Source organism: Podarcis erhardii (genome assembly GCF_964252035.2).
Source record: "Podarcis erhardii genome assembly, chromosome: 7".
NCBI lineage: Eukaryota > Metazoa > Chordata > Lepidosauria > Squamata > Lacertidae > Podarcis > Podarcis erhardii.
In genome coordinates this window covers 20604140-20617174 of record NC_138511.1, presented here as the reverse complement: position 1 = coordinate 20617174, position 13035 = coordinate 20604140, and the positions used below count along the sequence as shown (strand labels likewise).

The window sequence follows — 13035 nt, the reverse complement described above, 5'->3', positions numbered from 1 at the left end:
TCTACAGATTCTCACCAGTTAGCTGTGACTGCATACAGGAGGAACTGCTTGGTCTTCTTCGTGTGCATAAATGGTTGTGCAAATCTCTGCTGTGAGAACCCGACTTGGGGGGGGGTGTTCATTCCAGATGTGAAGATCCGCCATATGAGAATGAATCTTTCTTGTTTTCTTTCTTTCCTCCTGCTGCTGAATGTTTTTAAAGGCACCCCTTTGGGAAAGGTTGTGCTGTGTACACTTTGCAAGGAATACTAGCCTGTAAGATTTTGCTCCACACACAGTTGTTACTCAACACCCCCCCCCAAAAAAAAATCCATGTTATTCATGCTTGTGTGGGGGTTGTGAGGCTCCCTGCTACTTATTAGGCCATGTCATGAAACTGAAGTTCAGCTGAGTTTTGCTCTCTTGGTGTAAAAGTGAATGGAATTTTTTACATGAACTGAGAATCTTTATTTTCCTCTCCCTCTCTAGGAAGCAGAGTTAGAATGTTGTATGGATGCAATGGAGACCAATACCACCTGTCTAGCCGAGAACCAGTGCAGTCCAGGTAAGTTATTGGTGGTTGTTACGCACTAATCCAGTGGTTCCCAAACTCCTTTCCCTCCAGGCTACTTGAAAATGTCTTATGGTCTTGCTGAACTGCTTAATGATTTCCCTTCCCACTTTAGCCATCGTATTGCACTCTGTGTGGATTTTAATTGCACTTTTAAGCAGCTGCTTTTATTTATTTTTCTATAGTGTATTCCTCAGGAATACACCAAACTGGGACGGGTGGCTAACACCCCAGAGGACAGGATCACACTTCAAAACGACCTTGACAGATTAGAGAACTGGGCCAAAACAAACAAGATTAATTTTAACAGGGAGAAATGTAAAGTATTGCACTTGGGCAAAAAAAAATGAGAGGCACAAATACAAGATGGGTGACACCTGGCTTGAGAGCAGTACATATGAAAAGGATCTAGGAGTCTTGGTTGACCACAAACTTGACATGAGCCAGCAGTGTGACGCGGCAGCTAAAAAAGCCAATGCAATTCTGGGCTGCATCAATAGGAGTATAGCATCTAGATCAAGGGAAGTAATAGTGCCACTGTATTCTGCTCTGGTCAGACCTCACCTGGAGTACTGTGTCCAGTTCTGGGCACCACAGTTCAAGAAGGACACTGACAAACTGGAACGTGTCCAGAGGAGGGCAACCAAAATGGTCAAAGGCCTGGAAACGATGCCTTATGAGGAACGGCTAAGGGAGCTGGGCATGTTTAGCCTGGAGAAGAGGAGGTTAAGGGGTGATATGATAGCCATGTTCAAATATATAAAAGGATGTTACATAGAGGAGGGAGAAAGGTTGTTTTCTGTTGCTCCAGAGAAGCGGACACGGAGCAATGGTTCCAAACTACAAGAAAAAAGATTCCACCTAAACATTAGGAAGAACTTCCTGACAGTAAGAGCTGTTCGACAGTGGAATTTGCTGCCAAGGAGTGTGGTGGAGTCTCCTTCTTTGGAGGTCTTTAAGCAGAGGCTTGACAACCATATGTCAGGAGTGCTCTGATGGTGTTTCCTACTTGGCAGGGGGTTGGACTCGATGGCCCTTGTGGTCTCTTCCAACTCTATGATTCTATGATTCTATGAATACAATATATAAGAAATAAAAGAAGCAATCAAAAGGAGCATTTGTGGTGGTTCTTCCTACACTTTTATCCCCACAACAGCCCTGTGAGGAAGACTAAGCTGAATGATGGGGATTGGCCCAACGGCAACCTAGGTCTTAAACCAGAGACTCACCAGCCTTAATTGAATAACTTTTGCCCTGTGGTGATGTATGTTAGGGCATCAGGAGACCGCTCCCAGACAAAGCTGCAGTAAAGACCCACATATTTAGTTGCAAGCCTCTTCTATCTAGCCTTGCAGACTCTTTTTCTAGGGTAGGGGAAAGCAGAGTACAAACTGATCCTTTAGGTGCTTGTCTGGCTTAATTATATTAATTCTATATCACAGCAATTATGTCCACATGCTTCTGCACAACCAACCCTGCGTACAGCCACTTACCACAGCCCAGAAACACAATTTTCCAAAGAATGAGTTGATAACTTTTGCTGAGCGTAGCCTTGCATCTTGGGCATGGTAGGGGAGGTAAGTGGCATAGGGACTTCCAGGCAAATGACCAAAGAACGTGTCAGAAAATTCTGGTTGGCAAATCAGTGGCCCCTTTTAAAACTAAAAAGTTAATAAATTGCTAATTCCCCCCTGTCTTGGGTTACATTAATGTTGCAACATAACCTTTTGAGGTTTTGTTGTTGAGAGTGATGTATCGAGGAGGGGAGCTGCTGAACAGTTGCCAATAAATTCCAGATTTCGGTTTTTCATATATTTCAAAAGGTTAATCGATCACAATCTTCAGTGCCACTAAAAGAGCTTTGTTGTCATTTTCTCCTTCCTTTTTTTATATTACTGTCAGATAGCTTTGCCCTCCCAGTAGGTCTGTTTTTATGTTTAGATTAAATGTCAGATGTAATTTATCACCAAGGGTATCTAATGTGCCGCTTCCAGCTGAGGGAAGCGGAACAGCCGTGTTTGTTTCCCAATCAGTGCCTCGCTCATCATGTGCTTTATGGAATAATTGATCCCCATCGTTGGCTGCGGAGGGCTGGCCTGGTGAGGCTACTAGGCAGCCGGTTTGGGCTCCTGAGATCAAAGCAGCAGCTCTCCACGGCTGATGCACTCCAGCCATTTGTCCAGAAAGGTTGAATGGGGGAAAAATAGCTTTGCCCTCTTCCGTGTTGCATTGCAGAGTGTCACGTTAAAGTAAGGACAGAGCCCCCTGAGGAGCTTACAAGTTATGGGCATAGCTGTCAAGGTTTCCCTTTTTTTAAGGGAAATTCCCTTATTCCGAATAGGATTCCTCACAAGAAAAGGGAAAAGTTGACAGCGATGATTATGGGCATAAGAACTCCCCTGCATGATTTATTCAAAGATCCACCCAAACCAGAGCTTTGCCTACATTAGGGCAGCTAAATGCTTCTGTGAAGATAACAAGCAGCAGATAAAGGCAGTAAACCTCCCCTGTTTCTTCCTTGCTAACAAGAGATGAATGCTTGGGATGGGTGGAGTTGTTCCAGAACAAGTCCATTTGGGGGTCTAATCCAGCCCTCTGGTTGATTTTACTTCAGGGTAAAACTTCAATCCCCACGCATCGGCCCTCATGCATGTTCACTTCATCAAATGTGGCCCTCTTTGAAAAAGGTTTGGGCACCCCTGCTCTCGAACTTGGAACTTTCTCCTTTTTACCCAGCATCCATTCTGACCTGGGGCTTACAGGGCAGTAATAGCACACAAATCCATCAGGTTCTGGCAGTTCATGGGGCAAGTCTTCAGCCACGTTCCAAAGATGCAGTTGTTATGTTCCCAAGGAGTGTGGTGGACTCACGTGTTTCTCAAAATGAAAGAGGCTTGCCTTCTCCACCCTGCTTTTGCTGCCTGCCTCATCGGCAGTGAAGGCGGAGACATTAGGGCGATTGGCATTGCCCCACCAACCTCAGCCAAATCCCACCTGCCTGCCCTCTTTTTTACAACTGGTGAGGGACGGATTCTGTCCGTGCTTGGCTCTGCCTCCAGCTCCTGCTGACACCCCTGCTTTCTACACAACGGGCACCAGCAACCACAGCTAACTGCTGTGTTTTCAAGCTGTTTGCAGGGAAAGAACCTGCCGTAGGTGAAAATTCAAAAACATTGCGGGGTGTGCCTAAACCTCTCTCCATTCCCTGGTTCGGGGCCCTCTTCCTCACAAAACTATTTGAATTCTGTCGCTCAGACCTCATACAAGTGTCCCAGGCGCTATGCAAGGAGCTGTGAGGAAATGGGCCTTTGGGGCAGTCAGACGAATGAAGCGGGTTTCATCCGATGCTTGTTTGTGCATGAAAGGTACTTTTGAGGCTTCTTTTTTTTTTTACTCTTCTCATTCTGCCTTCATCCTTTTGTTCCCCACCCCCTCGCACGCAGGCTGCTACAGGCGGTGGAATGAAGATGGCAGCAGCAGCTGCATCAAATGTGATAACGAAACTGTCGCTGCCACGCCGGCATACAACCTGACTGACTGCCGAAACAGTAAGCCATCTGTGTGGCGTGTTCTTCCCCGATTTGTGCCTTTATAGGAAATGCCTTCATAGGGGCTTCTTTCTGTTCTTCCCTTAGTCTAGACTTCTAAGTTTGGAGAAAAGGTGCAGAACAGGTGACACAGCAGAGGTGTATGAAGTCATGTGTCGCATGCAGAAAGTGGATAGGAAGACTTTCTCTCCCTCTCCCATAACACGGGAACTTGGAGGCATCTAATGAAGCTTGGGAGATTCGGGACAGGCAAAAGAAAACACTTCTTCACACAGCACATGGTTAAACTGTGGAACTCCCTCCCACTGGAGGCAGTGATGGCTGCCAACTTGGATGGCTTTAAAAGAGGATTGGACAGATCAATAGAGGATAAGGCTTATCACTGCGATGGCTGTGTTCTACCTCCACAGCCAGAGGCTGTATTCCTCTGAAGACCCTTTGCTGGGAATTGCAAGAGTGGAGAGAGCTGTTTCACTCAAGCCCTGCCTACAGGCTTCCCAGTGGTTTGCCGCTGTGAGAATAGGATACTGGATCTTGATGGGCCGTTAGGCTGATCCGGCTCCAAGGCTCTTCTTAAATTCCTTCTCAAGTTGATGCCCTTATTCTCTAGATTGCTTCCTCCCAACCATCCAACAGAGGTCACTACAGAGCATTTTTAGGCTTACTTTCCTGAGATACAGTTGTTCAAAGTTGTAATCATTCTTCTATTAGCCATGCTGCATATTTCCTATAGTGCCATCCATGCACATGGTGCATTACAAAGAGCAGGTGTAACGGATGCTTGGGGGTGTATCCAGAGTCTCTTACTCTGAGTAGGCCCATTGAAATTAGTGAAATGACCATGAGCTGGGAAGCCTCTCAAGTTTATATCCTATCTTATCCCTAGACGGCCTTAAAACAGACAAAGCTTAGCTTCGACCTTCTTTTTCCCACTTCAGTTAGCCGCAGGGGGAAATTACTGGCTGCTTTACACTGGGAGACAATGGGACGTGCTCCCAAATGTTCCAAAGTGACATAGAGAGAGAATTGCAAAAGTAAGACCGGTATGTGCTGTGAATACCAAATCAACACTAGTCATGGGGCGGGGGGGGGGGGGAGAGAGAAAAATGTTTAGTAAATAGCAGTCCAGTGGCTCCTTAGCAGAGCATCACCTGCTTTGCATGTCGGAGGTCCCAGGTTCAGTTCCTGAATTATCCAGATATGGTTGGGTATCTTGGAGAGTGGCTGTCAGTCAGTGTAGACAATACTGAGTTGGATGGACCAATGGTTTAAGGCAGCTTCCTTTGTATCTTTCAAGGAGGGGAGTCTCGGCCTGTTGCATTATACGTAAGCACAAAACCTAAAGCATACTAAAGGGCAGGGTTGGGTGTGTGTGTAATAGGTAGACCACTTCTGACTTGAACCTAATGTGAATTAGGTAACGCTTTTTGCTCCTCTCCCCCACTGGTTCCCTTGTAGACGGTGGCAGAGGAATGAATTCCCAGATGAATCTAACTACCGTAACCCCAGTTACTCTGGGTGTAGGTGAGTAATTCTGGGAAGTGGGCTGCATATACTGAAGGGGGCTGTATCAGAAAGGGCTGCTGACACCCCAGTGTTTGTTCAGGTGGCTATGGCCTTGAACCATCCGCAAGGCTACTTCCATTTTGCCCCACACCTTCTCACCAACTGAGCCAGATCAGCGGCCTCAATTGCTCTGTTTGTGAATTCTCCCTTCTGTTAATACTTCTGTTGCTTTAAGGCATTCATAGCCCCCTCCCATCCCACCTCAGGGAGATTTTCTCCCAGTTTGCTTCTGGAAAAGGAAATGGGATATAGCACCCTTAAATAGACAAATTTGGAAATGAACAAACCTCCAGAGTCCAGACTGCATCCATCATCTCTGACAGTTCTTTTTTTTTTTTAACCATTAAAGATGAAATTGCTCCTCTTCTAACAAAAGTATGTGTCCTGCTGTTGGAAACCAGTTGCTGCCACCCCCTCAAAAAAAAAAAACCAAAAAAAAAAAACCAACAACCCTGTGTTTATTTGTTGATTTTACCTGGTTTTATAATTTTATTATGACTTTTTAAAGTCTGCTTTAATTGCTTGTTTTTAATGAATACATTGCACCGTTTTATGGGAAATGGCTTATTTATGTGTGTGTTTGCTTTTGTTTGATGGAGTGGCATATACATTTTTTCTGAATAAATAGTGACAGTTGCGGGGACCCAGTTTTGCCTGTGACGATACTAGGAGGCCTGTTCAGCCTCTCTCCTGTCTCTCCCTCACAGGGGGCCCAGAAGTAGCCGCTTCTCTTATCTTTGGGACGTTCGTCATCAGCCTCTTCCTCATACTGTGCGTTGCTTCGTTCTTCTACCTCAAACGTGCCAACAAACTTCCAAATCTCTTCTACAGAAGGAGCAAAGGTATGCCGCTTCTGTTGCTTCCATCTTTAGCCAAAAAAATTTTGAGGTGGGGTTGAATCCAGATCAACCTGTTGGCACATCCCATCTTTCTTCCATCATGGAACTCAGGATGGCTTATGTGGGTCACCCAGGAGGTCTTCCACCTAGGCATTGACCAGATCCAGGCCTGGTTAACTCTCAGCAAGATGCAGCACCATGTGTCCTCAGTCCATGTCCTAGGATAAGTCTTTCCCCAACCTAGTATCCTCCAGATGTAGTTGAAGTGCAGCTTCCATCATCCCTGGCCATTGCCCATCCTGCCCGAGACCGTTGGAAGTTGCATTTCAGTACACTTCAGTACACCAAAGGAGGCTCAGCTTTCAAGCTAGACTGTTCCACTGCCAAGCAGTGCTTAGTGTTGAGACACTTAGCCGGTCTACTTCCTTGCAAACTCCCACCCATCACTTCTAGCTCTGCCATCTGGAACAAGAGAGAGCAAGTTTTGTAGCAGTGAGTTCCATGAGTTAAATACACAGAAGCAGCACTTCCTTGTTCCAGTCTTTGGGGATTTGAGCTGACCAGAACTACTTCCAGGTCATTTTGAAACAAGCATCCAGCATAGGGCAGCTTTGTGTGTACAATTCCTGCAACTGACATTGGACCACTTAAATCACTAATACTACTACTCTCTCTTTTCTAACCCTTCTTCTTTAGGGTCTGTTGTACAGTCTGCTGAATCAGTAAGTAAAACTCCAGCCTTTAATCTTGCTTAACAGGAGTAGCAATAAGTCTGGGTTTCTGGACACAGGCTTCAGGCTCCATAAAAGCTCTGTTTAAGAGCACCGAAACCTACAACAGTTGATCGCTTCTGTTGAAACCATTCCCAGTTCATCTGTTTTGCGGTGGTGGGTTACTGCTTCAGTCTGATGACTGAATTGTAGCAGAACTGTGTTTTGGGTTCCAAAACCTTTCAAATTTGTGCTTGGTGTGGGGCAGTTCCAAGAATGCAGTTTCACTGGAATTGGGGAAAGTTAATGCAGCTCTGGGGAGGACTGTACCACCTTAGAGGTGTGCACATATATATGTGTAGAATTGGCTCTCAGATACACTGGAAAGTTTGGAGGAAGTCATATGAAACTTAGAAGAAAGTTCACTACCCCGAAACTTCTGAGATACTCTAATCTTCATTCTTATCTTTTCAGGCATCAATGTTATCTCCACCGTCCTCAGGTAACGATTCCACCCCCCACCCCACCCCACCCCACCCCACCCCATCCCTTTGGTTTCTGCTAAAAGTCCCTTTTGTCAAGTGGTGGCAGAAAAGGAAAACTGAGAGCCCTTGCCTGGAAACTTTATTTTTAAACAGATATACGGCCTCCCCCTTTTAGAGTGCCATTTTTGTTTGCATCTTGATTTGTGGAGAGTTCCTTACAATAATCGCCTAAAAACCAAAACCTTTCTCGATGGCACCTTGCGGCATTAACACTGCTAATCAGGCCCCTCTCCGATCATAAATGCAAAGCTTATATTGCCTCGTGAAAAGGTTCTTTCCCCCCGCTTTAATAGCATATTTGGTACTTAAGGGGGGGTGCTTTAAAAGTAGATGGATTTCAGGCAGCGAGGGGTTTTATGGGCGCTTGAGAGAGAATTACTGAGCTGGTCTGGGCTTCTCGCAGCTCAGACTGTCTCCCGGGTTCCCAAGTGGCTCATTCTTAGTCTCGGTGGATTGAAATGTGTCGTACAGCTCAGAATAGATGACAGATGGAACACAAAAAATATAGGGGGTGGTTTGAGTTCTTCCCACCCCGCCCACCCATGATTTCTTTTCTTCTGCAAAATAATTATAAAAAGCATTTGATGCTCGAAACCATTCCTATTCCCTAGAAGTGCATGTAGTCTAATTGGAATATATTTCTTCTTTAAAGCTTGTTCGTACAAGAAGCCCTTGCACATAATGATTTTTCTAAAACAAAAAAGTGCATGTATTTTATTTTTCCATTTATATCCCACCTTTTCTCCTAAGCTGCTCACAGTGTGGCATACATGGTTCTCCCTCTCTTCCAGTTTATCCTTACAGGTTAGGCTGAGAGACAGTGACTATTTTGTGGCAGTTTTGAACTGGGGATTTGACCCCTAGTCTGACACTCTTAACTGTTATACCACCCTGGCTTTCTATTTTTTTGGGGGGGGGCTCTTAATCCAGAAATCCTTTCTCTGCCCCCTACCTTTTATATTTTGGGTCAGCGATTTCTTGTGATGCAGTAATCACAAAATCAAAAAAAGGTGTAAACGAGTCAGATATTTGGCAATGGAAACCAATTGTCTTTTCAGTGCCTGCTTGAAGGGCTACTTCATCCAAGAAATGCTTTTTGGAGAGATCTTTCCCAGTCTGCCTCTGTATTGGAATTTGGTTTTCAGATGTGTTAATTGTTTTTATCAAGAGTGACAGTCAGTGTAGACCCTACTGAGCCAGATGGACAAATTTGACTCGACACCGTACACTTCCTATGTTCCTAGCAAGCACAGCCAGATATGGATGATGGGAGTTGTAGTCTTTCACCTTCTGGTGGGCCACGGGTTCTCCCACCTCTGCTCTAGGAAAACCTGATGCTGACCAGGGATCTTACATAACTTCCAGCCACAAGCGAAGTGACCTAGTTCTCCCCCTCTCAAAAATCAACAAAAAATTAGGATGCAAGGAAGCAAAAGCAACATCTAAAGCTAATCCCTCCCCCAATTTCCTATCTTAAGCAGTTAAGGTAATAGTGTCTGTTGGGAGCCAGTGTGGTGTAGTGGTTAAGAGTGGTGGACTTGTAATCTGGTGAACCGGGTTCGATTCCCCGCTCCTCCACACGCAGCTGCTGGGTGACCTTGGGCCAGTCACACTTCTTTGAAGATTCTCAGCCCCACTCACCTCACAGAGTGTTTGTTGTGGGGAAGGAAGGGAAAGGAGAATGTTAGCCGCTTTGAGACTCCTTTGGGTAGTGATAAAGCGGGATATTAAATCCAAACTCTTCTTCTTCTTCTTTTCACTTCCCTTTTCTGCAGTCCGCAAACCCCGCTACGTCAGGAGAGAGAGGTCACTGATGACATCCGGTACCAGCACAACTATTTCTGCAGAGACCAGAGTCAGCAATGTGTAGCAGCCAGTCTTTGGAGCCCTGAGGAATTGTAAATACTGGCGTGGGCGGCACGGTGCCCATGCACCCGGTTGCTAGCAAAAGTGCCAGGAAAACAGCTGAGAAAGTGGCCGGCTGGGAAGAGGGAAAAGATGCCAGCAGCTTTGCATCCAATGGGCTTGTGCCAATGAAGCATGGAACGAAGACTCGCGATCAGAGGAGTTCCGGAGAGGGGAGCCAGTTCAGTTAACTGCTCTCAGGCAGGCTGCCAATTCTGTTTTCTTTCCTGGATCGTAGCGAAAGACTCTCCGCTCCCCTTTTGGGACGCTGCGTGCTCACGGCACGGCCGCTCCAGCTCCACCATCGTCTCTCTGACTGTCAGGATTCGGAGGTCTGGTTGGCAGCCTGGCTCCTGCACTGCTGGCCCATTTCTTTTTGAGGAGGTGAACTGGCTTGCGGTGCCCGCTGCTCAGTGTGAAACACAAAAGTGCCATGTTTTTTTAATGCCGGTGGGAAGCGTTTGGCATCTCTTAATGCAAAATTTTGCAGCATGCCTTCAGGTTCTGAGATGCGAGCTGGGCTGCTAGCCAGGAACTGCTCTTCCAGCGCACCATGCAAGTCGCTTTCTCTCTTTTTAAACAAGTGGGTTTTGAACGAGGCCTTAAGCTTATTGCAGTGTTGTCATCGCCAAGCTACTGAAAGATTTTATTTTCTTCTCCCCCTTTCTCTGTATTTCATGATGGTGGGCAGTAGAATTTCCTTTCAGGTTTATCCACTGAGCACACCCACCTCTAGGAGGCTCTGCTGGTTTTTTGATGTGTGTGCTTCACAGCACACAGAGGCAAGCGTGGCCAAACCATTGTGAGCAAGAAGCACACTCAGTGGCCTCTCATCTCCAAATGTTTGGAACAGGAGAGGTGGGAATTTGCAAATACTGCCATAGTTGATCCATTTGTTTTGTGTTTTTGCACTCTGTTTTCCTACTCCTCAAGCTCTGCATCCATCCTGGGGAACCTGCAGCCCTCCCGACTGCTAGACTACAGTTCCCATCATCTCTGATGCTTGGTTGTGTGTCCTAGGGCTGGGAATCCAGCAATATCTGAAAGGCCACAGGTTCCCCACCCCGGCTGTCTGTATCCTTTATATCAGCAGTAGTGAAGCTGGTGCTCTCCAGCTTTGATGGCACTACAACCCCCATCATCTCTGGCTCTTGGCTGTCCTGCTGGGACTGATGGGGGTTGTAGTTAAACAACATCTGGAGGGCACTGCAATGGCTTCCCCTGTTTTAGATGATGTCTGGTACCTTTTACAGTACCGTTCAGTGGTGGAGACGCAGTGTCAACTCTGCCTCCATGTTTCTCGTCTCCCTAAGAGCCAGAAAACCTGCTCCCCACCTCTGGCGTAGAGTTCACAACGCAGGTGCATTTTTTGACCCACACAGACTAAAGGGTCCTACCTGCCTGTCCAAGGAGGATACAGGATGTGGTCAGCATAAGTGCAGAAATGTCTCATGGTGGGGGCACTTTAATCTCTTTGGGTTGTATCCTACTCAGGGTAGACCCAGTGAAATTAATCTGAGCCTTGCTCCTTCATATCAGTGGGCCCACTCTGAGTAGGACATCACTGGATGCAACCCTCTCATTTATTTAATGAACTAAGATGTAGCTTTGAAATGGTCCTTCCTAAGCTGGGAGCATCCTCATTTTCTTCTATTTATTCATTTTTAAACAATGCTTTTGAGCCTCTTCAGGATGAAAAAGGGGGGGAGAGACATCCCCACACCTCCCCGAGTTTTTAGATTGCTACAAATCAAATGTAGAACCACCCAAGGAGGTATCTCTGACTTGGTCCCCACAGAAGACTCTGCAGTCCAGAACCTTCCTCCAAAGGCAAATGCTTTATTTCTGTATGGGGAGTCCTCAACCTTCACTTGCTTATATTTATATATTTTATTTAAATGCAGGTGCCATTTCTTGAGATCAGAATCCTGAGGGGTTTTTGTATATTAGCTTCTCTTCTTCTCCCCATCCTTTTACAATCTCTCAGATTCCCCGCAAGTGAAAACACGACTGGGAAGAGACCAGTGGAGATTCCAAAACTACTTCTCCCCCCCCCCCCCCGGTGGACATATTACTATGCAAGGAAACAGCCTCCCCTTGCTCGGATGCAATCTCCCTTTTTTGTAAAGTCAGTACGCTCCCCTTCCTTGTGCATTTAGGCTGGTGGTGCTGCCCTTTCATCCCAGGCACAGTTCTGACAGAAAGTCCTCCTTTCTGCTAGGCTGCCTGATGCCCTGCCTTGACCCCAAAGCACATGCCTCTACTTTCTCATAGATGGTTGAAGTCACTCTGATGTGTGTGTGTGTGTGTGTGTGATCACACCGCTCAATGCAGGGAAATCTGTTCTTACTTGCCAGTGTAGTTGTGGGGGGCTTGTATCTCCTGTTGTGCCATGGAAAAGAGGCAAGTGTGGGCTGCTTTATTATTATTATTTTACTCCCACTGTTGTGTCAGATGCAAACTTGTCTTTGTGTACATCTCTCCCCACTCCCTTACTTTTCCCTTTCACTGGCTTTAATAAAAGCACACAAAGTCCTGAGTTCGGCGTATTAATTTTTCAAGCTGGCTTGTTTGGGCACTTGCCCCTAGTTTTGGAAACGAGGTGCTAGGAGTTCTCCCTCTTCAGGTCAGAGGTGGGCATCGTGGGGAAAAATTACCATTCCTATGGCAAATGGGGATTCGATTTTCTGACGTCTCTGTCAAGCTTATGCATGCAGATCTGTCTTCATTCCCATCTTGCTCCTTGATCTTGACAATCAGCAAGTTGGTGGGGGGTTTTTTGGCCGGTTATGTTAAAAATACAAACAATGTGCATAATATATTCTTAGGCTTATATTATACATATTTAAACTGTAGGCTTCCTAAAGTAACCAGCACAACCATGAATTATTTTTAACTGCATAAAAATACTTTCTGTATTAATGCAACCATATAATAAGGGTTGTAGCCCGTGCTAGTCCTACTCAAGAGTAGACTTGTTGAAGTTAATGCAAGTGACTGCATTAATTTCTGTGGGTCTGCTCTTAATAGGACTTTGGTTGACTGCAACCTGTTGCACTATGTGGTGCTTGTATATTATATTTAGATAGAAGACTCTCTTGCATGTGCTTAGGCTTTCTTTAAAGATCTGCTTGAATAGCTTGGCCCTATACCAGTGGTCAGTACAAGAAGCGGTTCCATGCGAAGCTTGATCCGGTCAGATCAGTTAAATCCCATGTATATATCCATTTAAAACAGATTACTCCTCCCACCTCAGTGGTGAATGAAAGTTCCCTGTATTATATCGAGGATAGTGTACAGCAAGGCTCATCTAAACTTAGTCCCTGTGGTGTAGTGGTTAGAATCCTGGATTAGGACCTGGGAGACCAGGGT

General features: G+C 45.9%; 1 protein-coding gene across 1 annotated transcript in view; it reads left to right on the top strand.

Annotated features, from left to right (window-relative positions):
* Nucleotides 1-12202, top strand: part of LOC309346966 (uncharacterized protein C1orf159) — a 32936-nt gene extending 20734 nt beyond the window's left edge. Inside the window, exons 2-8 of the mRNA XM_081871364.1 lie at nt 469-544; nt 3994-4098; nt 5557-5622; nt 6372-6506; nt 7200-7225; nt 7688-7715; nt 9534-12202. Of these exons, the coding sequence (XP_081727490.1) occupies nt 469-544; nt 3994-4098; nt 5557-5622; nt 6372-6506; nt 7200-7225; nt 7688-7715; nt 9534-9628 (531 nt within the window). The 3' untranslated portion in view covers nt 9629-12202. The remainder of the gene's footprint in view (nt 1-468; nt 545-3993; nt 4099-5556; nt 5623-6371; nt 6507-7199; nt 7226-7687; nt 7716-9533) is intronic.
* The last annotated feature ends 833 nt before the right edge of the window (nt 12203-13035 follow it).